Raw genomic sequence first — 26,583 nt, forward strand, 5'->3', positions numbered from 1 at the left:
CAGAGGGAATAGCATATACTGCATGGGGTCTTCAAGAAACATCAAAGAGTCCAGTGTGGTTGGAGAAGAATGGGCAGGAAAAGTGTGGTAGATGAAGGCAGAGATAGTGATTAATGGTGGGGGGAGAGGGTCAAAGGAGACCAAGTAAGACTTTTAGACCACTGTAAGCACGTTGGCATTTACTCTAAGTGAGATGGGATGCCATCTGAGGGTCTTGAACAAAAAACTGACATTTTTTATTTTAGCAAGATCTTGATGGGTGACTTATATATTTGGGGATAAGGGTTTTCAAGACCAGAAGCATGTAGACTAATTAAGAAATGTTTATAATAATCCAGATAAGAAATATTGGTGACTTGGGTGAGAGAGATAAAGATAGAAAGAAATTATCACATTCTGGATGTAATTTGAAGGCATATCTGAGAGAATTAGTTGATGGATTGGTTTTCAAGGTATGACTGAAAGGCCTGAGAATCTGGAAGGATTAAGGTGATATTTAATGAAATGACCAACACTGTGGAATGAAAAGGTTACGAGGGTAAAATCAAAAGTTTGTTTATAGATTTATAAGTTTGAGATTCCTATCAAGCACCCAAGGGGATTATTAGTCAATTGGATGTATAAGCCTATAGTTCGAGTTTTGAATTAAAGTTATATATTTGGAGAACATAATCATATAGATGATATTAATGACATATTACAAATGGAATCACCTAGGAATAAGTGTAGGTAGAGAAGAGTGGATGATAAGGACTAAGGGTATTCCAATGTCACATGGCTGGGAAATGAAGATGACACAGCAAAGTAGACCAAGATGAAGTATCCAGTGAGGTAGTAGGATCAATGGAGAATAGTGTCGAAATACCAAATTATGATAGTGTTTCAAAGAGTGATCCATTATGTTGGATGCTAATAAATCAAATGAGATGATTAAGAACTAACCACTAGATTTAGCAATGTAGAGGTCATTAGTGGCAAGGACAAATCTATGTCATTGGAGTGGTGGAGGTTAAGGCCTAACTTTAATGGGTTTAGGAAGGTGGACAAAGAGGAATTGAGAATAAGAGTCTAATGTAATTCCTTTGAGAAGTTTGGCTTTAAATGGGGGGCAGAGAAATGGGTCAACAAATATAGGTATAATAACTGGAATAGTTGGGATAGAACATTTTAAAAAAGACTTTCAGTATATTTTTAAGATGATTGATGTCTTCTTGCAAAAATAGTTCTTTTAATAATTATTTAAATTAGAATCTTTAGGTAGAAAACTGTTTTCATATGCCCTCCACCACCTGCTCACCACAAGACTTAGTGACAGTTTAGCTAGGTATCAAATTCTAAATGGATGGTTATTTCTCTGACACTTAAAGGTTTTCATTTGTGTTTTGACATTTGTTGTTGCTGAGGAAAAATCTTCTACTGGTATGTTTGAATTCATTAGTGGATAATCTGCCTCTTACTTGAAGTCCCTTTAAAGAGTTTTTCTTTATCATGATGCCCTATTGTGAATTTACTTTTTATTTATAATCCTTGGTGAGTATTGTGGGTTTTTAATCTGAAAACTCATTCCATTCTTTTAATTTTATAAAATTAATAATAACCTTTTCCAAAAATGATTCTTGCAGTTGAATTAAATTCTCTCCTGGAACTCCCACCATATGTGGGTTGGAGCTCCTCAATCTGCCTTCCATGGCTTGTAATTGCTCTTTAACATTTTCCAGTACTACTGTCTTAGTTATAAATAAATAAATAAATAAATAAATAAATAAATAAATAAATAAATAAACAAACAAACAAACAAACAAACAAACCTACCATTGCAGTAGTTGGCACAGAGGAGGAAGTTCAAAGTGTAAACTTGCAGTGCCATGTTGGCCAGCACAAAGGTTCATGTGAAGAAACTATCTTATTCTCCTCCCTTCTCCTCTCCATTTGTCTTCATCTGTTCTGGCTCTGTAACAGAAATACCATAGACTGAGTGGCTTATACACAACAGAAATTTATTTCTTGCAATTCTGGAGGCTGAGAAGTCTAAGACCAAGGTGCTGGCAGATGCCATGTTTGGTGAAGGCCTACTTCCTGGGTCATAGACAGCTGTTTTCACTATATCTCCAGATGGTGGAAGAGTACAGGGAGTTCTCTGGGACCACTTTTATAAGGGCACTAATCACCTAATCACCTCCTAAGAGGCCCCACCTCCAAATATCACATTGAGGATAAAGTTTCAATATACGAATTGGGGCAGGGGGTATGAAAATTTAGCCTTATAGCACCATTTTATTTGTGTAAATAGGCCAGCAAACAAAGCCGGGTTTGGCCCACTAGACTAACCCTACAGTATAATAGGCTGTGACTCACAGTTAGAAAAACAAGAATATGGAGGAATATTAATTAGTGCAGCCATTAAATTTTATATGCAGTTTTTGTATTTTGGGGTGGTGGTGGTTGGGCAGGAGGGTATTGTGCTTTTTTAGCCAGCAAGGAAGAGGATGCTGCCATATAATTCCATGTAATGGGGATTTACTATAATGACATCAGATCTCTGCTGCTGTGCATAGCCATTCTCATGTATCTCTCTCTCAGTACATCTTGGGTCCTTCATGGATTTTTTTGTAATGTCTTCAAGCTCCCTATCCTCTTACTTGAAACTTCTCTAAGCTTATAGAATTTGCTTGGGTCACCCAAAATTTAATGTCAAGTAATTACTATTGGACAGCAGTTGGTATTAGGACTTCATTCTCAGTCTAATTAGTTCATATTAGCTGAGTCAGGTTGATTTCATTGGAATCAACAAAGAATTGCTAAAAGCTGCATTTCCTAGATAAAGTGGCAATCTAATTGCAGGTACTGAAGAGACACTAATGTTAGATGGAAAAAGAAAAAGAAAAAACATGAGACAGCTTTTTGTATAGGGTCTGTTTTCAGCTTTCTTTAGAAATTTTATTGGAAAGAGAATGACAGAAAGGGAATTCATAATTTGTTTTACATTGTATTAATACTTACCAAACTTCTACATAAGTATTGTGCATTTACTATCAGAAAAATAAAATAAAGATTGGCTTCAGGAAAAAATATCATTTTGCAAACCAGCATCACATACTCCTACTCTTGATTTAGCTCATCTCCTTCATACAAATATGAAGCATCTGTGAATAAAATGCTGTTTGAAGCAGAGAGCCTCATGTTTGTCCCACTGGCACCATTTCAAAATACATTGCTCAGTATACAGTTTGGTTTTGGGAAGCTGGGTGCCCAAACCTGGAAAAATATAACCCACGACACTAGTAGGACAGGCTCCTTTTCCTAATTTCCTATAGTTCCCTACTCTTCTTTGTATAACCAGTGTTTATTAACTGTTTTTACTAACTTGAGGTTTGGAAATTTGGTTTGGGATAGGGTGGGATAGATTGTCCCATTTTCTTATTAGACCAAAATATTTCTATCTGACTATGGTGGTCATTTCTGTGGCCTTAATAATTTCCCCCAAAAAACAATTCACAGGTTCTAAAGTAAAAAATACTTCTGATTGTAGCACACTAATAGGATTCATAAGTCTTGTAAAAAAAAAAAAAATAAAGGACTCAAAAAAAAGCCCTGTCACATTATACATTCAGGTACATTTTCTTTCTTCAAAAAAGAAAAGAAAAGAAAGAAAAAAAAATAGGTATTAAGGATAAAATTTCAGCCTATGTTTTTGTGCAAGTCCTGTGTAATTACTCTTTCCAACTACCCTTACAGTTGAGCCTAAAAAATTAGGTGAAAATGACCTTCTTCTTTCAAGGATAAGCTAGAAAGATCTATGCTGGCTGGTCAAAAAAACCATTGGCCCCTCGGTCCTTTGCCGGTGTTCAAACCCACATTTTCTGTGATTCTTCTGCAGAGTGACTTCCAGAAGTGTTCCCCAGATCTAGGTAGCTCTTATCCATGTGTTTGGTGACCAAGCACATCAACATCCAAGCCAATGGGAGTGGAGAAGGGGAAGTAGAGGAGATGTGCATTTCCCTGAAAGATGCACTTGCCACTTCTGCTCACATCCTCCTACCCAGTACTGAGTCACGTGACACAGTTTGCTGCAAGGTTGTGTGGGAAACGTCTTCTTGCACTGGATTCCATTACTAGTTGAAAGTAGAGTGAGTGACTATTAAGCACAACTGGTAAATATGAGACCACCTTAATGGATTGTGGTATGAGTACTGTGGAGAAGGAAAGTCATTTGAATGTCTTATTCAGAAGGGTGTCATAATCACAGTTGTGTTTCAACACATAATCTTTGTGTAAAAAATGGATTGGAGGGAGTCTTATTGGATGTTAAGAGGGCATTCCTGAAGTCCGAGTGAGACAGAGTGGCTGGGACTTGGTGATAGCAATACAGAGGATAAGGGCATGAAACGAATTCAAGATGCTGAAGAGGTGATGTTGACAGAGGAAATGGGGACAGAGGAGGTAGAGAAGATGGCCGGGTAACTCCTCTGTTTCTGGCTTGTGCTACAAATACTGCAGGAACACCAAGTTGAGGGAGGAAGTGTTTCTGGACCCCTGAATTCAACTTCAGAAATGTGCTTTAGAGACCTGCGTCAGGAAGGCTGCCTCTACACATCCAAAATATGAGTTCGTAATAAATTAACCTCCAATTCACAATTAATGAGACTCCTATCTAGTCATTGTTAATTAACCTAGTCAAGTGAATGTTCCCTTGTGAGGTTTTCTTATATTATAGGACTTTGTGTGGATGATGTCATAGAATGGTTTCTTGCATACAAACTTAGGAAAGCCAAGTAGGCAGAAAGGAGTTTTCACCACCAACAGGCCTTGCTAATTCCGGCTGTGGTCACAAATCATGAGCAGTCTTCTCGTACTAATAGGATGGACGGGAGTGTTGATCATACACAGGAATGTTAGTAACATAGCCTTGCATTTATAACAACTCAGCCCGCACTCGGTGATGGAAATCATCATGATGTTCCAACCATGTGAGGAACAACAAAAAAGATGGTGAAACTCCAGAGCTAGAAAGCAGTTATTTTGTCTCTTGTGCCGCTTGTGGACCTAATTCACTAAATGTTGAGTGTGTAGCACCTTTTGCTGACTTGTGATTTTTTTTCATAGAGAGACCTACTTCTCTTTATTACAAGTTAATTCAAAAGAGAAACCCGCGTAATCTCAGTACTATGTCCTCCTGCCAGTCAACCCAAATATCCTATTAGTGGGATAGATATCCAGTTAATATGTAGGTAGTACTAATAATTTTCTAGTCCACTACTTTGCACCGTTGATACTATGGTTAAACATTTAACAGTTAAGTGTGTTAAGATTTCCAATGGGCACTAATGCTTTGGAAGTCATTCATTTATCCTTCATTTAACAAGTATTCAAAGTGTTACACTCTGGGCACTTGGTATACATCAGTGAAACACCAGTGAATATAGCAGATGGACACCTCTGCCCTCTGAGAGCTTTCATTTTTGCGCTCCTTAGACCACGGGATTAGAGTTAGTTACGGCTATCACTGTCGTCAGCCTGTCCAGCTCGTACTCTTTGTTGAATTTTAACACTTGGCTGCCTTCTCCTCTGGCCTGGCTGGCTCTACTGTGATGTTGTGATGGGTCTCACGAGGCTCCAGCCCAGGCCTGGCCTTCACTTCAGTTGGCAGAACCCAAAGACGTTCTGGGCAAAGGTCGGGGGGTGGGGGGAGGTTGTTATATGAGGCAATGGTCGTGTGCTTTCATCTACTCTTCTGGTACCAGAGGCGCGCGCGTGCGTGTGTGTGTGTGTGTGTGTGTGTGTGCGCGCGCGCGCGCCCATGTGGGGGGGGCGGGGCTCACGAGAGGGAATATAATTGATTGGAGAGGATTTTGCTGCCATATATAAGTGAAAGCAGCAAGTCCGAGAAACTAGTGATTAAGACATGCCAAGCAGTGACCAAGAAATTCACCATATTCCACCTTCATGCCTCCTCTTTCTGACAGATTTTAACCAAGTTTGAATAATATGGTCTGCTTGCACACATGACTGAATGAAAAAGGGCATCTAAAAACCTCTTGCCGTAAAGCCCAGAGGAAACCCTATGAAAATCCAGCTTCTACTTCAGGAATGTCTGCCGGACTATTTGTTAGCGTGCCGTTCTTTTTAACTTTGATTAAGAGGCTGAGAGTCAGGTCTCTTTTTTTTTTTTTTTTTGATGTAAATCTCTGATGGCTCAGCCAGTTGCTTTCTTTCTTCTCCCACCTCACTCTTTCCCCTAACTGCCCTAATTTCCCTTGCTCCCTCTTTCCTCTACTTCTTCATCCTTCTCCTTTCTACTCTAAACAAAACCCCCTTTCCTTGTGCTGGAGTTCATAAAATATTATCAGAAAAAAACAGATTTTTTTTGCGTATCAGAAATGCATGTTTATTTTTTTTATCTGAAAATGACTTAAATTTTTAGAGAAATGATTTTATTATATAAATTGGATTTTGTTTTTACACAGAATATAAAGATTGAAACCAATGGTGTAGTGCTTCTACACATAAATTAGGTCAAGTGACTTCACATATTAAAAAGAGGTAAGAGAAATATTCTGGTTAATCAGATTCAAGAAGCAAACAGGACACAAAAACTGTGCAGATAAGACCCAGTCAGTAACTTTAGTTAGGACACTGCAGATTATACTGGAGTAACACGTTTGTGGGGCTATAGCATGTACCACATTAAAACGGCAAGGAAAAGCTAGAAAGGCTTGACTGAGGGATTTTCCTTAAGCAAATTAACTTCTTGTCAACTGCCAAAACAAAACAAAACAAAACAAAACAAAACAAAACTGAACATATGAATGTTAGTGTACTGAAGGCATACTCCTTAGCTGAACATGTGAGATATAATTTGGGTTTCCAAACTTTGTTCTTTGAATGAAAGGCTAGTTTTCTGATTATTTAAGGGGCTCATACATTTTGAGAATGTCAATAGAGATTATAATTTGCATTCAAGAAACACTTCATAGTTTTGATTCTGGTCCATGTGTGCTTTTCATTTTCTTCTAGGTTTTCTGAAGTCTTAGAAAAGGTCAACACTTTTTTGTGTATATGTTTATATTTATATGATTAGCATACAGTGTTGCATTAGTGTCATGTGTACAATGTAATGATTGAACATTTCTATACATTATTCAGTGCTCATTATGATAAGTGTACTCTTAATCTCCTTATCTATTTTACCTATCCACCCCACGTCCTTTCTGGTAACTACCAGTTTGTTCTCTGTATTTAAGAGTATGAATTTTTGTGTCTTTTTTTTCTGTGTTATGTTTCTTAAATTCTACATATGATATTTATCTCTCTGATTTATTTCACTTAATATAATACCTTATAGATCCATCCATGGTATACCATCCATGGTATGTGGTGTGTATTTATATGTATGTATGTGTGTATATATATATATATATATATATATATATATATATATACCACATCTTCCTTATCCATTCATTTGTTGATGGACACTTGGGTTGCTTCCATATCTTGGCTCTTGTTTTTTGTTTTGTTTTGTTTTGGCTCTTGTTAATAACGCAATAAACCTAGGGGTGCATATATCTTTTTGAATTAGTTTTTTTTTTTTTTTTTTACTTTCCTTGGGTAAATACCCATTAGTAGAATTACTGGATCATATGCTAATTCTATTTTTTTTAAATATTTTAAGTAACCTCCATACTGTTTTCTACAGTGGCTACACCAATTTGCATTCCCACCAAAAGTGCATGAGGGTTCCTTTTTCCTCATATCTTTGCCAACACCTATTATTTCCTGTCTGTCTTATTCTAGCCATTCTGACAGGTGTAAGGAGAAAAGATACACTTTAAAGAAAAAGAAAACATTACTTTGGTTTTTTGTGCTTCTAGCCTAGCTATGCTTTGTGCTCTCTATGCTTTTGTGCTCTCTATGCTTTGGGTTCCTTACTGCATGCCTGAATCAAGCTATCCCACCATGCCTGATATGATGGAAATGCCACTTTATCTCATTAAAATGCACTCAGATGAACTTTCCACAGAAGGACATGCTCCCACCCCTTAAAATACCCATTTTTAAAACAGTGTCAGGTGTCTCTGTTCATTCCTTCAAAATTCATTTTAAACGGAGTGTGCTAGGCACGTGTGAAATAGCATCTCAGGAGAGAGATGGGAAAATCATGGCTATCTTACATTGCTCTGATAAGGGTTTGTCAAGGCTGTATGGAAGTAGAGAGGAGGGGCTCCTAATTTTATCTGGTAAGTGAAGAAATGCATCTAAGTTGAAGTGACCTTGATCTGAGGGTTGGGGGGATGAGTACAGAGATGGGTGAAGTCGGAAGAAGACAGGTGGCAGAGGGGCCAAAGAGGTGAAGAGTCCGGAAACTTCAGAGAAGTCCCCTCCCGTGGACAGAGGAAAGGGGCGGTTTGGGAAATTAGTGAAAGATAGGAATGGAAGGGTAGAGAGAGGCCAGGTCAGGGGTGCTGGGTGACCCAGTCAGTTAAGTGTCCAACTTCAGCTCAGGTCAGGCTCTTGCGGTTTGTGGGTTCAAGCCCCACGTTGGGCTCTGTGCCGACAGCTCAGAGCCTGGAGCCTGCTTCTGATTCTGCCCCTCCCTGCCCCTCCGTGCCCCTCCCCTGCTCATGCTCTGTCTCTTAAAAATACATAAACGTTAAAAAAAAAAAAAAAAAAGAGTCCAGGTCAGACTGCCCAGGGCTGGGTGTACCTTTCTAGGAGTTTATCATTTGATAATGAGGAGTCTGAATCAGAGGCTGTTGATCAGCAATTTAGGAAAATCACTGTGGCATCCGTGTAGAGGATAGATTTTTGCAAGGTTCTATCCGGGATTATTTTCAGAAATTTCAGTTCAGTTTGCTCCAGACTTTAGGGCTGGTTATGAGTAAACTCCTTTTCTCAATGACTCAAGGCCTCTTTTCCTACCCTAAAGAAGCTGGCAGGGGGCACTCCGCTCCTGCTGAGGGTGGGTAGTGGCCAGCCCTCTGTGGCTGCTAGAAGAACTGGGTGGCTGTATGCCCATACGTGTTATGATTTGCTTGTCCTGAATGTCTAATGATAAATGATATTGCGTATGACAGCACATGTGAGCTGAGGCTAAGTGTGGCTTTTTGCTTCTTGAAATCACAGCAACAGGTGATTGCTCCACAACAATGTGGAGTTGTAGAAAAGAAAAAAAAACACCATTGGAGGAGGGGCAGGAGACCTGGGTGCTGCTCCCAGCTGGGCTGTAACCAGCAGTGGTGTCTCACTGCACTTCGCTTACCTCGGCTGTGAAGTGAAACGTTTGGACTAACATGGTCCTTAGAGCTCCCTCCAACTCTCGGATTCTCACTGGGCTTCTGGCTTCCACATTGGCTCTCCTTCCCTCCATCAGCACTAACCTTGGACTTCCAGACATTCTGATTAAGAGAAAAACTAGCAAAACCACTTATGTTTAAACCAGTTGTAGTTTAAAGAACGTAACCTGGTGATCGTGGCAAATAACTTGCAGGAAAATAATTACACTGCATGCTCTGTGCTGTGCTGATGATAAAAGGAAAGCAGAAAGCCACCTGGATACATCTTCTTTTTTCTCTTGACTTTTCCTGCTTGCCCCTCCTGCAAAGGTAGAGAGGAAATTGAATGGGGAATCTGAAGGGACTGAGGGTGAGGTTACTCATGGGGAGGCTGACCTGTGGAAGCTGAGTTCTGCCATATTCCAAACAAGTGCAGCCTTTAGTCAGCATTCGCAGCCATTCGGGTGGGTCCTAGGCAGAATTTTGACCTGTGACCCTCTGTCCCTTTGTGAAATTCTCTCGTACCTATACCTGGCACCCTCAGACTGTATTCTGGCTGCCCAAAGTTCAGTCCTGGGCCCATCTTCTAACCCCAAAATTGCACTGTGCTCTCTTTTACCCAAACTAACTTCTAAAGATCCAGAAACTATAGGTAGATGATACTGTGGATGTTCTTGGGGGGAGGGGAGAACTTCTAGTGCTTCTGGCCCACCTTATATCCAGCAATACTCGCCAGCAAAACCAACCCACATATCTGTCCACTCATCGAATCCTGCAAAGTACTTTGGTGGTGGGGTAGAGTAATAAATAGCGGAAGTGGGACTTTTTCTGCCCTGCAGAGCGTTAGATAGTAACACAGGCACTGAGAACTCATTTATTCCACAAATGGGTTCATCATCTTCTGACTGTGGCATTGTGTATAGCAGAGGTTAAAAAAAGTCCGTGTGGAGGCACAGAAGAGTTAACACTTACGTTTCTCGGGGAGTGTAGAAGGCTTCATGGAAGCATAAATAGGTTTGTGATTTGTCTGGCAGCAGCCTTAAAAGTAAAGGAAGATAGACCACGAGGAAGGCTGCACGAGGAAAGAGGCAGTGGGGCTAGGATTGGGAGAGGAGGAGTTACATTTCCTAGAGAATTCTGAGGTAGAATTACTCTCTTATAGCATCAAGTTACCTGTGAAAAGGGATGGGGTAACCAAGGTATCTAGTTCAGGTAGCTGCAGAACCCTAATCTCATCAATCAAGACAGGGAATGTGAGGAATGAGATTGGGGACAGGTAGGAGGTGCTGAGTTCAATTTGGGCAGGAGTTATTTCAGATGCTTATGGGTATTAGTCCCTATGTCTGGGGAACCTGCTCTCTAGTTCTGCAGTATTTACATGAGGCTTTATATAAACTGCCACCCTGGGGATTCCCTGTAGCTTTTCTTCCTCGTTTGGAAGTAAAGTTTTAGTTAGTAACATGATCACAAGAGGTTGGGTATAAAAAAAAATTCATTTGAATCAGTTTTCAGGTTAGAAGATAAATGTTGTATTACTGTTCTACAAGATATGAAACTGAAATCACCCAGAGATTACAATGGAAAAGCACTGAAGTATTTGTTTCTTTGACTTCTTGGTAGGTGGACAGTCTCTGTGATTCATTAGTGAGTGGGTCAGGGTTTGGCTCAGCCTGCTTGTTCCAGTCATCATCCACCAGCCAACTGATTTAGGAGAAACATGGCCAGCTCATTGAATTTCCATTTCCTGAGTTACGTTGTGGTCTCATGAGGTGGTAAACACAAGGCTCCTGGGAATTAAATGTTTAATGCAAAGGACTAAAAACAGGCTCTCCTGAGCCAAGATGTTAAATTTACAAGGACATGTTGCAAAGATAGCCTGTACTTCCCCCTTCCAAACCACCTTTTCCATAAAATAAATGCTGCTTATCCTTGTCTTCCCCCTACCCTATTCTGTCATAGACCTTGACCTTTGTTTTGATTTACCTTCCCATTGACACATCATCTGTTTTTAATTCCCTGGCTAGACCTGGGGTTAAGATGAGAAGCAAGGCCAACAAACTAATTCAGACAAGTGCTCGCAGTGTTTCTCACTTTCCCTGGGATCATCTCATGTCCAGATCTATGTGTTCAAAAAATAAATTCCATCAAATGACCCAGAGGTGATTAGACTCTAGGAATTCAATTTCTACTAGCCAAGCTCAAGAGATGGACCAGTATACCAGAATGCCAGTTCATTCATTTATGCTCCATTTCATCTGTCAAGCAATTTCATTTCAGCTATTTATTGTGTTGGTTATCCAGAAAGAGAAGAAACCCAGAAAGTAAGATAAGAATCAGAAGTTCATTTGGCAATCGTAGAGTTGGAATAGAGGGAACTGAATGACTTCAGGTGAGAGCATCACCTAGCTCTGAGAGATTATTGTACCTGTTTCCATATTGGCACATTCTTGTTGGCTGATTAAAGTGCTCTTGGCCAAGGATAGTTGGAGGAGACAAAGCCACAGATTATTTGGTATCTAAGTTTTTTTTTTAGCACTCCTTATCCATCATTAATTGATTGAACTAGATTGCCTCTCAAGTCACAAGTTTCTGTGCTCTGGAAAAAGGCCCTTATTCACTTGGACATGTTTCAAAGGTGACTGGATAATTATCTTCCTGATTGATGTTTAGGAAATCAATCTAGGACTCTCTAATGGACTTTTGGAGACTGTGTTAGTTTCTATTGCTTCCATAAGCAATCATCATAAATGTATTGGTTTATAACAATACCCATTTAATACTTCACAATTCTGTAGGTCAGAAGTCTGGACACAGCATGGCTCAACTGAATTCTCTGCTTAAAGAATGCTGAAATAAAAAAAAAAAACTTTTTAGGGCTCTGTTACCTTCTGGAGGCTCTGGGGATGAATTTGCTTCCACACTCCTTAAGATTGCTAACCCAATTTAATTCCTTGTCATTGTAGGACTGTCTTCTCTGCTCCCTTGATGGCTGTCAGCTAGGTGCCAGTTTTCACTCCTGTTTTCGTCTGCCTGCATTGCATCTCATGTTTTCTATGCCGTCCCCTCCAGCAACAGCACATCAAATCCCTCTCACATTTCTCACCTCTCAGGCTTCCTCTTCCGCCACATCTCATGGATTACTTCTGTTTTATAGGATAATTACATGGACTCACCTCAGTGATCTAAGATAATCTCCCTATTTTAAAATCAGTTGATTAGTAACCTTAATTACATCTGTAGAATTCCCTCAGGGAAGTACCTAAATTAGCGTTTGATTGAAAACCCAGAGATGGTCATCTTGAGGGGACCTCATCAGCAACACTTTGAAATAATGTTTCATCATTCCTTGAGTGATCTTATCTGTGAATGATTTCATCCATTACATGTATTCTTTTTATCTTGCCATTTCATGGGATAATATTTTCTTTTCCTACCTTTATATTTAGTATTTCAACCCCAGTTGGCATAGAAGGCTTTCTATTGCAAAAATTACATTTATTGGTTGACTGGATGGGAAAGATTGATGTTTTGTTTTGTTTTGTTTTGTTTTGTTTTCTCTCCCTCCACTCAGCTGAGGAAGGCTCCCTGGGGCATATGAGCTCCATTTGCACAGACTGAAACATCATAGCACATTTGGTTTGGACTAAGTCAGTGATTCTTAACCCTAGCTGCACTTTAGAATCACATAACAAATGTTAAAGTGTTAATACTCAGGCCCCACCACAGAGATGCTGTTGTATATATGGTAAAGGCAGGGCATTTTTTTTTTTTTTTTTTTGTTTCCCACATGGTTCTAATTTGCAGTCAAGGCTGAGAACTATTGATATGCTCCAGACATTCTGTTTTGAAGATAAGGAAGCTGAGGCTGAGGGTGAGAAATGATTTGCTGAAAGTCCCATAACCAGTGACAGATCTGGTGCTCTGTGCCAGTTCTGTGCCACAAACAAAGGGTTTATGATTTAACTGTACGTAGATTTCAGTGCTCGGTAATTATATGTAAAATGGATGTTAGGAAGGACTGGAGCATCCTGCCTCTTGGTTTCGTAGCAAGACTTATTTCTTTCCAGGACTTTAAGAAATTGTTACATCTTGAAAAATGACTGTTTCAAGGTCCCTTCTCAGCAGCTTATTCTGCTCATGAGCAGTAATGAGCGCACATACATTCTGCGGTAGCCAGGGAGCTGGCCACATGGACACCGACAGTCTCTGTGTCCCTGAGCTGCACACTTTCACATGGTAGCCACTTAACTGCATGTGACTGTGGAACACTTGAAATCTGGCTTGTGCCACTTGTGATGGGCTGCGTGAAATACACGCAGAGATTCAAAGATTCCATATGAAAAATACCTCAATGCTTTTCATATTTACTATATGATGAAATAATATATTAGATATATTGGGGTAAATAAGATATCTTTTGAAAATATTAAAAAATTAAAATTTTATGTATTTCTTTTTTAACGTGGTTACTCGGAAATTCGAAAGTACGTATGTGGCTGGCACTTGTGTCTCACATTATATTTCTGTGACCCAGCACTGTTCTAGAGGACATCTTCTATTAAAGCTATTAACAATGAATGGTCCAAGTCCAAACTGTTACACGTCCTATGATCTCGAAGAGTGAAGTGGTATATTATAAACTTCCTGGAGCTGAGACCTGACATTGATCTGCCCCGTGTCTGCCATCTATCTGGCAGCCAGTCAGTCTGGCCAAGTAGACTCCTTTCTATTTATATATATAGGCTTAAAGGAGGTGGGGGGATGCCCCATGTCATGGAAAGCGCACACTTTATAGCTCTTAAGTAACGTACCCGCAAGTAGGCCAGGTGCTCTTGGAGGCTGTAAGGCCTAGAGATGAATATTATATCCCTTGAGCAATACTCCTAAAGAACCTACTGTGTCAGCATTTATGAATTATTACCGCCCTTGACAGGCCGGAGCACTGAAAATATTGTGGTCTGACCCTGTCCATAATTCGAATCCAAACTTTTCCTCTTTCTTTTTTTCTTGCCCTCTGTAGCTTTCCTGCCTCACTGGTACTCTGCTCATGTGCTCGGTTGGCCTAGTTTCATATTTACGGTGCAGCATGGGAAGGTGAAGACAGGCCTTGGAGACTCTGGGCATGGTTCTGTCGGGGGATTCATGGAACCTCTCAAAGTTCCTCTAAACTTTTGTATTCTCAACGTTAAAATGAGGCTGTCTTTCACAGAGTCTTTGTAAAAGTTGAATGAAATAATAAGGCAGTTTTTAGGGGAAGCATCTACTCTATGTCAGGCCCAAGGCTAGTTGTTGGGGACACAACGTGTACGTGAGGCAGACCTCCTGCCCCCAGTTACTCACAGCTAAAAGAAGAGAAGGACAAGGAGCCTGGCAGCATCGGGACAAGCAGTCCTCAAAGAATGGCAGCTTTCATTACATTGCGCAGCCTGGGATTTGGCTTACCACAAAATCACGGATGGCATGCCGATGAGGGAACTGAGGCCCACAATGATTGAATGAGTGCCTGAGTTACCAGGTCAGGCAGTGTCGGGCTGGCACCAAGGCTTGGGATTGCTGACACCTTCTCTGGAAATGCTTTTTCCAGAAGATCATATTGCCTCACTCTTGGTTTCTCAACTTGTTTGCCTTAAAAGAACAAGTTCATTTTGGACTTGATGAAAGGAAAGAAGAGTTTCTCCCAATGTTTGCTCTATATGTTATCTGGGTCTGTTAGTAAGTCCTTTTAGTGCACTGACTTACTTTACTAATCATTGTCAGATTATCATTTCATCAAGATAACGAATGTTTTTGCTTGAAGACTTCACTCACTGTGATCATGTCTTCAACAGCTATCCATTTCCTATTAAATTAGGTAAAACAAAACCAATTTCTATCTGAGAGTTTGAAAGAAATTCCAACATCTTCAACTTTGTTTGTTTAAAGTATATTCTCCATGTTCTATATGATGTATCACACTAAAAAAATAAATGATTTAAAAAAAAAAGCCACTTGTGAAAAGAGAGAGACACAGCAGAAATCCAGTAAGAGACTTGCTTTTTCAAATTCTGTTTTGGAAAAACAAAAATGACTCTGTAGGTGCAGTGGTATAAAGTATGATATAAAAAGGAACGCACTGTTCAAATACGTACCTATGCAATTGATTTTCTCTTTCATGTGAGAGATACGCCCACATTGTGAATCAGTGGATGCACCAAGTGAGTCAAGCTGGGTGAGTTTGGCCACCATCCACAAGGGTAGTTGTTATGTCAAGGTACTGCAAAGTGCCACCGGATCTTACTAATAAACTCAAACAGGTTGCCCATGCACCAATAAAGGTCCACTCCTAGCAGAATGCCCATGCAGACCAAGATAGGGGCAGCACTAAGTATTTAGTTCTGAAAAGGCCTGTATTTTTTCACTTCTCCAGAAAGGAAGAGTTTAATACCAAAATTCCTATAACCCAGCTGCTTTTTCTATTCTCACAGGGAAAGTCCTAGCTTGAAGTCAAGCCTCTTATCATTGGAATTCATCTACCCAGTTCTCATCTCTAGAAATGCATGATTCATAAGACAAATGATCTGGACCCAGTTAACAACAGCATAGACTTTTTTTTTTTTTTTTTACAACAGCTGAGATAGTAATTACGGGTGAAATCAACCTCTAGATTTTTTCCCACAACTGGGCATCCATGTCAAAGGTGTACAATTGCCTATACACCCAAGCAAAAATGAGCAGCATTCCTGCTTTATCCTAGAAGATGCACACATTACATTATGATGACTCTTCATTTTCCTCGGACCCTTATGTGATGTAAGTGCATGATTGAAGAAGGGAGTGGTACATGTTGTGGCTACCCGAGAACATATTTACTGACTGCTTTACCACCTCCCTAGGCTTCTATTTCATGATATATAGATGAGGGCCCCAACCCCAATCCGCCCAATGGAAGCATTACAAAACATAATCTATTTATTACTAGTATCAGAAAGAGTCTAATAAAGAACTTATTTATTGGATACATGTAAAATGCTTTCAATAGAACATCTCATTTAATCTCCTCCTGATTTTCCTATGAAAAAGGTAATAAGATTATCATCCTTATATTAGAGACTAGTAAACAGGTTTGGTAAAGCTAGGATTTGAACCTAGCTCTCTCTGACTCCAGAACACATGCACTTAGCCCCAAGCTCACCCTCTCTGTAAATGATGATCAAAGATGGCATTTATGGTAGAGGCTGATGCTAATTTCTAAAGACTTGGGAAAATATCTGTCAATGATTATTAACTAAATATGATCAGCAAACAGTAAAACAGATGACATCAAATGAAATTGTGTCCAGGGTCCACTCAGTAGTCCTGTCTCTTACATCTTCTATCAATGTCAGCAGATTAATCTTTGTACCTGTCACCTGCATGGAGCCTAGATAACATCATTCATTTCCTGAGCTGATGGTGTGCTGGGTCCCGTTTGTACTAGCTTGTGGGTCCACGTTCAGTGACTTCAGGCAATCCAGGTTCAGTGACTTGATAACTTAAAATCAGCCGTGGTGAAGGTATTTACACCAAAGAAAGTGGTAAATGCTACCAATCATGGTCCTTCTTTCTCTCACTCACTCTCTCTCTCTCTCTCTCTCTCTCTTTCTCTCTCCCTCTCTCTCTCTCTCCCTCTCTCTCTTTAAATTCCAGAGAGACAGTTGTTACACATTTATCAGTGCACCACTGTCTATGACTCAAAGAGAGATACAGTGTGAATTGTCACCCTTCTAAAGGTAAACTAAGGCATACTGAGTACCCTAAAAAAAAAGCCTACAAAAATAATCATGCCTAATTCTTCAGCGAACCTTCAGTCCCCATCATTCTGCATTTGGGACGACCTCTTAAAATATAACCACAGGATTTGATACATCATTAGAAATATAATTTTTTATTATTGTTTGTTACAAAAGCATATATGCCCACTGTAACAGTTTAATGTTTCTGAATGCAAGTACAAACATACAAACCATAATATGTATATGTTAGTGTTGTCAAAGAGAAATATAAAATATAATGAAAGCCACTTTTGTGATTTTAAATTTTCTACTGATCATATTTAAAAAATAAAAAGAAACAAGGAATATTAGTTTTCAATAATATATTTTATTTAACCCAGCAATCCAAAATATGAGTTTAACATATAGTAAGCATAGGCCTTGTCAAAATATTTTGCATCCCTTTTTTGTACTAAGCCTTTAAAATCCGTGTATATTTTACACTTATAGCACATCTTAATTTGAATGCTAACATTTCATCAGAAATACTGATCTGTATTTAGATTTCATAAAAATCTAGATTCACTAGATTCACGTCTCAACCTGTCCCAAATATACTTAATTAAATGCTTAATTAAACTATCTAATTGAAATTTTGTAAAAATTTTGCATACTTATTTCCTCAGTTACATTAACCCTGTTTCCAATGCACCACGGACACTGAATTGGTAACTGAATTGGTTAATGCAGGTACATATGATCTATGCTTTAAATGTTTTATAAAAAAGGAGACTTAGTATATATAATATTCCGAAAGGCCGTTTTCCCTCACACATTACACATTTAAAATAATTTCCTATCCTGTATTCCCCATTAGATTCTGAGAAGAGCGAAATCTCAGCAAAACTAGTGAAGTCAGTAATGTTTGTGAACTTTTTCTGTCTCACTAACGGGAAAGAAATAAAATGACCTTAGGCATTTTAGGTCTGAACAATTTTCAAGTGACCACCACTATAAAAAGTGGGTAATGACACGAACAAATGCAAACTATTCAAGTAAGTGCCCAGTACTAATTACAATGGGTTGTTACAAATACTCTTTTGGATTAGCCTCTTTTTCAGCATTGAGTTCTTAGCACAGCTTCACCAGGAAATCAACTCGATTCAGTTTTGCAATATTTCATTACTAATCAACACCTGCATCAGAAAGTACACATTTATTAGGTTATCTAGCTAGAGTCTTGGTTTTGCAATATAAACACCTCTGCTTCTGTAGGGATTTTTTAATCAGCTCTTACTTTTTTGGTATCAGAATAGCTAGTTCAGTAAAATGAAAATTTGGGGATATATTATTTCTATCAATTCAGCTGCCACTCTGGTATTTTGCCTTAACAGGGCTACAAGTTCCTTAATCTTCCATACTATTCCTCCTATATATAAATATGCTAACATCATTCTTCTAGGGATGCTGTTAACCTCTTTCCTTTTAAATACTTGATACAAATCAGAGGGTATAGGTAGCTGTGGGTGGTGGTTCATTTTGTCCCTGCCAAATTACAAACCAGATATGAACACATGTTCCCCTATATGGCTTAACATGGTTTTTAAGATTACTTTTAATCAAGTTGATATGGGGGTTCTTCCTGAAATAGTCTAGTCTTCACATTAAATTCATCTGGTACTCATCCTCTCTATGTAAATATCTCTAAAATCCAGTAATGACCTCATTCTCTCTCCCAGTCTTTGGTCTCCTACCTTCATCTTCCTACCAGACATTTCTAACATTTCCACAAGTCTTTCAATCACTGGTAAATCACTTTAGTACCAAATATCCCAAGACAGTCATGTGATCTTATCCTCTCTAAACAGCTCCGATCCCAAAGTTCCGATTTCTATCAATAGCGCCATCTTTCCTCCACACATATATTCAGCCATTTACAATAGACATGTTTTATCATCTTCTATATCCAGTCATCACCATATCTTGTCAGTATTTCTCAGTGATACTTAATGAGGAAAGTATGAGGGGCAGATTTAACCCAAGAATAATCCATTTTACACATGCTTTGCCTATCCCAAAACTTCTAGTGACTTTCTGATTAATACGAGTTGAAATGCTATTTCGGGCTAGTCCTCCTTTGCCAGTCCAATTTTATTCCCCTTTATTCATAGTTTCAAACCTGTTCTCTATCTCACCAGCTCATTCCAACTACTGCCCTGAGCTAATCAGATCCAAAGCCATACCCAGGACATTTGTACCATCTGAGCTCTTACCCATAATGCATGTTCACATCCTACCCCCACTATTCCTTACCTAGCACAATCTTCTCTGTCATTCAGTCGCTCGCTATTTCCCCACTCTGATCTTTCTTTCATTTTTAGGTACACTTCCTCTTTTCATAATTTCACATGCCTATCTTGCCTAATTCTTGGGGGAGAGAACCATGATTGTGATTGCTTTTGTATTCTCCATTGTGCCCTGCACAATTCTAGAACTAAGAATTCAACAACTGCTTGCTCATTTTAAGATTAAAAAAAAAAATGGAAGCGATTCCTTTCTTGGCCTGGAATTGGTTATAACATATTGGAAAAAAATATCATGTTTAATCTCCATCTCTTCTCATGTGTTTATGTACCGTTTTATAGCCGAGGAATAAAAGTCAGTATATCACAGGCCTAACTGTGATTTGGAAGTCTCCTCTGCTGGGCAGTTTATAGAATGAAAACTCACACCAGCGGATTACACTGCTTTTCAGCTAGCTCTCCCTTGTGGAAGTGGGGGTTGGGGGCATGGGCAGGCAAAATGCCTCAGGCTTTGAAAGTGAAAATGGTGTGAGTTCCATTATGCAAGAATAGAAACTTGTCTCCCCCACCCAACCACCGCCCCACCCCAAATGAAAATCTTGCTGTGAGGCTATAGCCAAAGAATGCATAAATATCAGTAGAAATTTACAGAGGTATTTTCCCTAGAAAAATATTACAAACTTACATTGTAAAATAAGAACCCAGTAGGCTAAGGTACAATTTGGTAGATTCCTCTGGAGTACCTGCCTCTACATAGAGACTTATGGTGGGGAAGGGGAATAATGGTACTTTCTCCTTCTCACATGGGCACATCACTGATGAACTACATTAAAGTTTCAGACTTTGTGTGTTGACACTTTGTCCTCTCCTAGGGACATTTTTCTCTCAGCTTAAACCTAATAAAGAAGGCTCCTCTCACCTAGAAGCTGCCACATGGAGTTCTGCAAAACTGAAGAGAGCAGCCTCTAGTCAAATCGAACAGAATATCCATGAGCCCAGCCACATGCTGGCTCTGGGGACCGCTCAGTAAGGAACTACTTTCAGAGTCAGCCCCACTGAGCCAGCAACAGTGGAAGGAGAGTTTTAGTCTTTGGATGAAGCAGTTAGCTCTTCCTGAATCCAGCCACACTTCTCCATCCTCTTCTCTGCTCCCTAGTTGGAGCGAGACTTGGGGCCCTATGCCATGCTCTCAGTGCAGTGACCTGTTCTTATCTCCTAGGGGTAAAATAGCAGTTTTAAATACCTCCTTTTCTGTAGGGCTGTGCAAACAGATGTATGGCTAATTTTGCTCTAAGGACTCTGATTTGTTTGTTTCTTTATGAGATAGAATGCGTTCTATGGAGATATGTTGTGAAAATTTGAAAGAGGTGAAGTTCATTTGCAGGCAGCAGCTTTCAAAAGTTTGGGGACGAGAGGGAGCCAACTACAATTCATCTGAAGCAAAACTCCCTTGTTTCTGGCATCTGCCAAGTGTCTTTGAAATATTTGAAGATGTGACTTCCAAACCAGAGAAAGCAGCCTTCTGAGAAAGGCAGACCTATTCATATCTTGATTCAGTTGGGAAGCAAAAAACCCTGCCTAGAACTGGAACTCTCTGTTACAACCTGATATCGAGAGAGCAAGTGCCAGAGGAGGTGTCTTTACCTGACACTAAGTGCATTGGGGGATTGCTACGAAAACTAACACTGTTCAGAGCCCAGTTCCTCGATGCCTTTCCTCCTTACAAACACACACACACACACACACACACACACACACCCCAAAACAAAAAAACCTTAAAAATAAATTTTAAAAGGAAATATCCAGTTAGCAAAAGGATGGCATTTTCAGCCTTTCACATATTTATTTTTGCCCTTTTTACACATTTCTGCTGGCGGCTTCCAGCTAGGATCACATAGCCTATTCACCTAGCAGTAAAGAGAGCCGCTCAGTGGTTCACATTTGCAAAGCAGATGAGGACGATGCAAAGGCCGTTAGCCCAGAGCCTTCCAGGTTAGGAACCTAAAACATGGATGCTACAATAACTGCAACTCACATTTGTGTGCAATCCTGTAATTGGCAGTGTGTGCACATGCAGTGTCACTCAGTTCTGTCAGTGACTCCGCGAGGCAATGTTTGAGGGCATTCTTTATACGATAGGCATATACATGGGTATTCAGACCCAGGAAGATATTCAGTTTATGTAGAGATGTGTTTTCTCAGAACTTCTTAAGAATGTGAAATCATATGGAACAACAACAAAAAAATGATGGGCCATCCACTATCTAGAAATGAAAGTTTGAAATATCACACTTTATACCTATTCAGAATTACACAGCCATTACTGGGAACCACACCATTCCATTACCCATGAGAACAAATATTCTTGTTCATCATTTCAGCCTGATTAGGGGTAATGAGAAAGGCTATTTCATTATTGTCAAGAATGTACCATAGAGAAAATGAGGCCAATAGAGGCCCCGGTGGAGCTCCCAATGTGATGATCAGGTATGCCTGAGTGATGTGTAAGTAATGTAATTTTATGAAAATATTGCCGCTAAGCTTTAAAGTAGTTGGCATTAGTTGTCAGATGTAGCAACAGCTCTCCAAAGGACAGTGTGCTGAGTTCATGTTAAACCAGCCCAAACCTGTCTCTTCAGAGGTCCTAGAAGTGGACACCTGGCTTATTTATTCCAAAGAAGCTTATTTCCCCCAGGTAAAAGTGTGGGCTGGCTGAGGCATGATCTGCTCCCCTATTCATCAAACTGAAGGGATTAAGGCGTGGCCACACCCAGATAGCTAGCAAGGCCACCAACTGACCTTTCTTTGAGTGGGGGTGGGGTGGGGTGGGGGGGGTTGGTGTTCACATTCCTGGGCCTTTCAGAGACCACATTCTTCCTAAAACAGAAAACAACCACGACAGGCAGGGTATCCTAGGCAGGCCACCTAGGAAGCACAGGTGTTTTGTTTTCTTGTGCTTCTCACCTTCTCCTTTCTGCTCCCTTCTAGCTACACCTCCTCATGATGGCTCATCAGCATGGGTTTCTAAGTATTAGTTGAGCTCCTTTATTCAGTGAGAAACACTGGAGGAGTTTTACTATTACAAGTGGTTTGTTGTGTTTTGCCTTTTATGGCCTGTCCAGCTTAAGGCCCTATGCTTGGTGATACTGCTGACAAGTTTTTCTATTTCCAGATCAAATTAACGTGAAACCACACTGGCCCTATTATTGAAGCAGTGGGAGGGGGGAAGGGGAGGAGGAGGGGGTCCTTTGTTGTAAAGTGTTTCTAGGGCTGTTGGCCAAGATGGGAAACTCTCTAGTGTCCATGTTATTTCCTGAGGCAAGCACACATGGGAAATAGAATTTATTACAAACCTACTGTTTGCCCTTATGAAAAGTATAATAATATGAGACTCTGGGGCAATGAAAGATTTACTGGGATTCCTTCTGGAACTGACATGCATGTCAGCTCATTCATGGTTTTGTCAGCTTATAAACAGTGTGTAATGATAATGGTCTGCTTTTATCTTACTGTTTTTTGTATGATTACTCCTTTTTGTATGATTGCAGGTCCTACAGGTATGGATTTCTGGCAGCTGCTGTTGACCTTGGCAGTGGCAGGATCAAGCAGTGCTTTTTCTGGGAGTGAAGGTGAGTTCTACTTTCCCATTCCCACCCCCAGTGTTTTGAAATAACACTGAACTTTATTTGTTAAATATAAGTTCTTTGGATGCTTTAATTAGAAAAGGTAAGTTTTAAGTAGCAGCAAATGGGAAACTGGTCTTAGCTTTAAAATCATAAACTGGGAGGACTTTTCTGTGGATGTTTTAGGAGGAATACAGTTTTGGCATCTGATCTTTTCACATCAAAAATAAATGCTGCAAATCATGCTGAGGACATTTATATTGAAAGCAAGCCAGGTCTGTTGGTCCTGGGAGAGATATTGAAATTGCACTGGAAGGTTGGTTATTAACCTACTGATCACTCTGTTCATCCGTGACTAAGGATATCATCGCCTATTTCCAGAGCTCAGAATTAAGGTCTCTGAATCATATTCTCTGAGAACGGAAATTGCAGGTTTCAAATAAATTTCACCTCTCACACTCTGGATGGTTACCATTTGGCAAAGTGTGAAGGAAGACACAAATGAAAAGAGTTGAATAATGTACTAAGAACTCATGATTTCCTTGGCCATCTCTATAAGTCTCCTTCCTTTTTTATACACTCTTCCTAGTGAAGTCCCAGTACATTCAAACGTATGTCTCATAGTAGAAATAACTGGAGCGAGAATGAGTAATGAAAGGGAATGAGAAGAAGGATGTTCCTGTCCAGAAAGTAAACTCTGCTTATAAAGGGGTACGAGACTTTTTAAAAGATTGTCTTGAGTGCATGATTTTTTTTTCCTTGCTTGAGTGTCCAACATAAGAAATAAAGTCTGTTTCTCCTATGCTCTGACACTGCATTCATTTGTTGCTTTAAGAGTAGCTGACTCCCCTACTCACTGGGCAACTCATGTTGGAAAACACAGTTTAACAACAGAGGTAGTGCCTTAAGATGTCCTCCCTGACCTTTGAGCCAAAAATAAATCTGTAGTAGTGAGCTGCTGAGGGCCACCAAAGTAAAAAAAAACAAGAAGGGTAAAATATGTTATTTTATCTTGTAAAGCAATTTTAAAATATTTATAGAAAAGAAGTCATAATTGTTTGAAATATTTTTGGGTCTCTCTGGTGTTATAATGTCAACATTGTGCAAGTCAAACATGGAGAGAATTGCAGGCTCCATGTCAGCAGCTTTTCCCATGCCTGGTTTTAGACCCTGGTTCTGAGCCAAAGAATTACAGCTGAGAGCCTCTGCTGTTCCAAAGTCATGGTAGTTTAATCTCTACTTTCTTCATTAAGGTAGCTTTCACTGCACTGGGCAAGGCTTGAGGAATTAAAAAAAAAAAAAAAAAAAAAAAACAACCTGTGAAATGAAAAGTATGGCAAAGGAAATCTTTAAAGAAAATTAAAAACGTAGCCCCAGCTGAAAGAGTAGAGCTCAAGTTACATTTTAGACCTAGAGAGGCTGCGAAGAGCATCTATTTCAGCTGCTTTGACATTTTAGCTTTGACATAAACCTTTAACTTCATAAGGAGAGTGGAGAAAACACCGCCATTAACTGGTTTTATGTTTGCTTTTTGATAGTTTTTTGTTTGCTCTGTTTGGGGGTAACAGAGATAAGAAAATGCATTGGCTTATTGTAAACAAATCATGTAGCCTACCAGTACTTACACATAATAAGTAATTTAGCAAAGGAAAAAATTTCTTTTTTCTTCTGTTTTTTTTTATTTTTTTTTAATTTTTAAAAAATTTTTTTTAAATTTTTTTTAAATTTAAAAAAATTTTTTTTTTTTTTAATTTAGTGGGCTAACCAAAATTCTTTTGGAATATGTGGCTACTCCAGGGTTCTACCTTAAAATGGCCTGGGGATTGTTATGGATGAGTATGATGTCTACATAAGAAGGTGTAGATGAACATGTTCGAACATGAGCGTGCACACACATAAATGTGTTTACCAGTTCTGGCCATCTATCTGATGAGTTCTGCCAGAGTGGTCACGTGACAACGTGGATTGAATCTCAGATGACATTTGGGGGCCATGTGGTCCTTCTTCTGCCAGGTCCAGATTGTAGCCAAATTGTTCTTATGTTGTCTCCCATTATATGAGGCAGACTAAACATACAGGTAAGAATTTAAAAAAAAAAAACAAAAACAAAAACCTGCTACCACTGTAGTTTCACCATGAAACCATTCATTTGAAATCAGTTTGGTCAGGGAAAGATGTGACACTGCTGAGGAAGGCATGTGGCAAGTGTTACTTGGAGAAAAGTTACCTAGGAGCTGGTAAAAGATGACACATCTCTATGCCTAGGGAAGGTTGGCACTTGAAGCCTGGAGCAGGGTTTTTCTTGCTTGGGCAGATGAGTGGTTAGAAATATACCGGCCCTGAGAGGATTTTTCATTATGTCTAATTGCCCTGTGAGAAATTTAATGAGAGCTAAACATGGAACAGTGCACCATTGTGTTAGCTGCGATGTTGTAATAGGTGCCCTCTCGTTGTCTTTCATCCTTATATTAGTCTCTACATCTGCTTCTCATGACCAGTTACATAGTCTCCGGGACAATTTCTTACCCCAAAATCAGGAATGACCAGCAGTGCCTTATTTTCAGAGGGCCTTCACAGGTTAAACTGTCAACTGGCTGCATCAGAACTGATGTTCCTGGGATGATGACTTTAAATGAGAAATGTGTATAAAGATTTTGAAATATTCTTCAAAGGAGTGCCTGTTATAAATTAGATCACATCTCTGCTACTTCAGTCAGTCCACAACTGAGCATCCTCTTTGACCTCAGCAACCAAACATGGGAGCATATTAGCCCCTGCCCTGAAGAATTTCAGTCTAGTTGGGACATAAGGAACTTCTAGAAATTAATGAGAAACTGTATAGCTTTAAGGTCTAAATTGTGCAATGAATACATATGGTCAAGATGTTCTGAAAAAGAGTAAATGAAGATGGACTGGAATAGTTACTTCAAGTTTAATGTATAGATATTTTTTTAGAGCTTTCTTTTTTCAAAGATTCAGCTTAGGGCTATGAGGAATATAGTGATTCTTCTCTCAAGGAAGTTACCATGAGTTAAGAGATCAGGAACCTGCACAAAGAATTGCCGTGTAAGACCATGCCTATTAACAATTGAAATAGTGGCCCCGAACTACACTCATTAGGAGGAGTGAAGTGTGGAGGGTCACCTCCTGCTGCAGTGAATTAGAACTTCAAGAAGGAGGTCGGTGTTATTCAGCAGAACTACAATACTTGTTTAAGACTTTAAAAGGCTGAGAAGAGCAGGAGGAGACTCTCGGAATAGCCGATGTGATAGAGGAACAACATAAACGGAAGCACACAGGTGTAGGTAGAAGGTGTACATGGAGAACAACTCATTCAGCTACTGAGTTTTTCCCACGTACAGACACTGTATCAGGCAATGAGTGGTTCTATTTTACACATTTGGTATTCAACAGCTATTTTTTGAGCACTTACTTTGCAGAAGGCATATGATTCATTTGGCCAGAGTGTGCTACACATGAGCACTCCATTTGTAATTATTCACTTCGGAAGTAAACTTAGGTCAATAGATTGGAGTTAAATTACAGAAGGCTTAGCAATAGCAAAAGCTTTGTGGAAAAGGCAGGTCTTGCTGGGTCTTGAGGAGTGAAGATGGTATTTGGAGAGAAAGAGAAGAGACAGAGTGTAAAGCATATC

General features: G+C 39.5%; 1 protein-coding gene across 10 annotated transcripts in view; it reads left to right on the forward strand.

Moving 5' to 3' along the window:
• The window catches only part of GHR (growth hormone receptor), a 274,434-nt gene that overhangs the window by 107,771 nt on the left and 140,080 nt on the right, over positions 1-26,583 (forward strand). For 8 of the 10 annotated variants that reach the window (XM_086678108.1, XM_086678072.1, XM_086678061.1 and 5 more), the window contains one exon: positions 22,854-22,934. In XM_086678108.1, the coding sequence (XP_086534234.1) occupies positions 22,865-22,934 (70 nt within the window). In that variant the 5' untranslated portion in view covers positions 22,854-22,864. Of the gene's footprint in view, positions 1-15,880; positions 16,062-22,828; positions 22,935-26,583 lie in introns of those variants that run through there. The other 2 variants (XM_086678084.1, XM_025924136.2) reach the window with 2 other exon arrangements.

The sequence above is a fragment of the Puma concolor genome, chromosome A1 (genome assembly GCF_028749965.1).
Source record: "Puma concolor isolate L17-30 chromosome A1, mPumCon1.1.hap2, whole genome shotgun sequence".
In the NCBI taxonomy this organism is placed as follows: domain Eukaryota; kingdom Metazoa; phylum Chordata; class Mammalia; order Carnivora; family Felidae; genus Puma; species Puma concolor.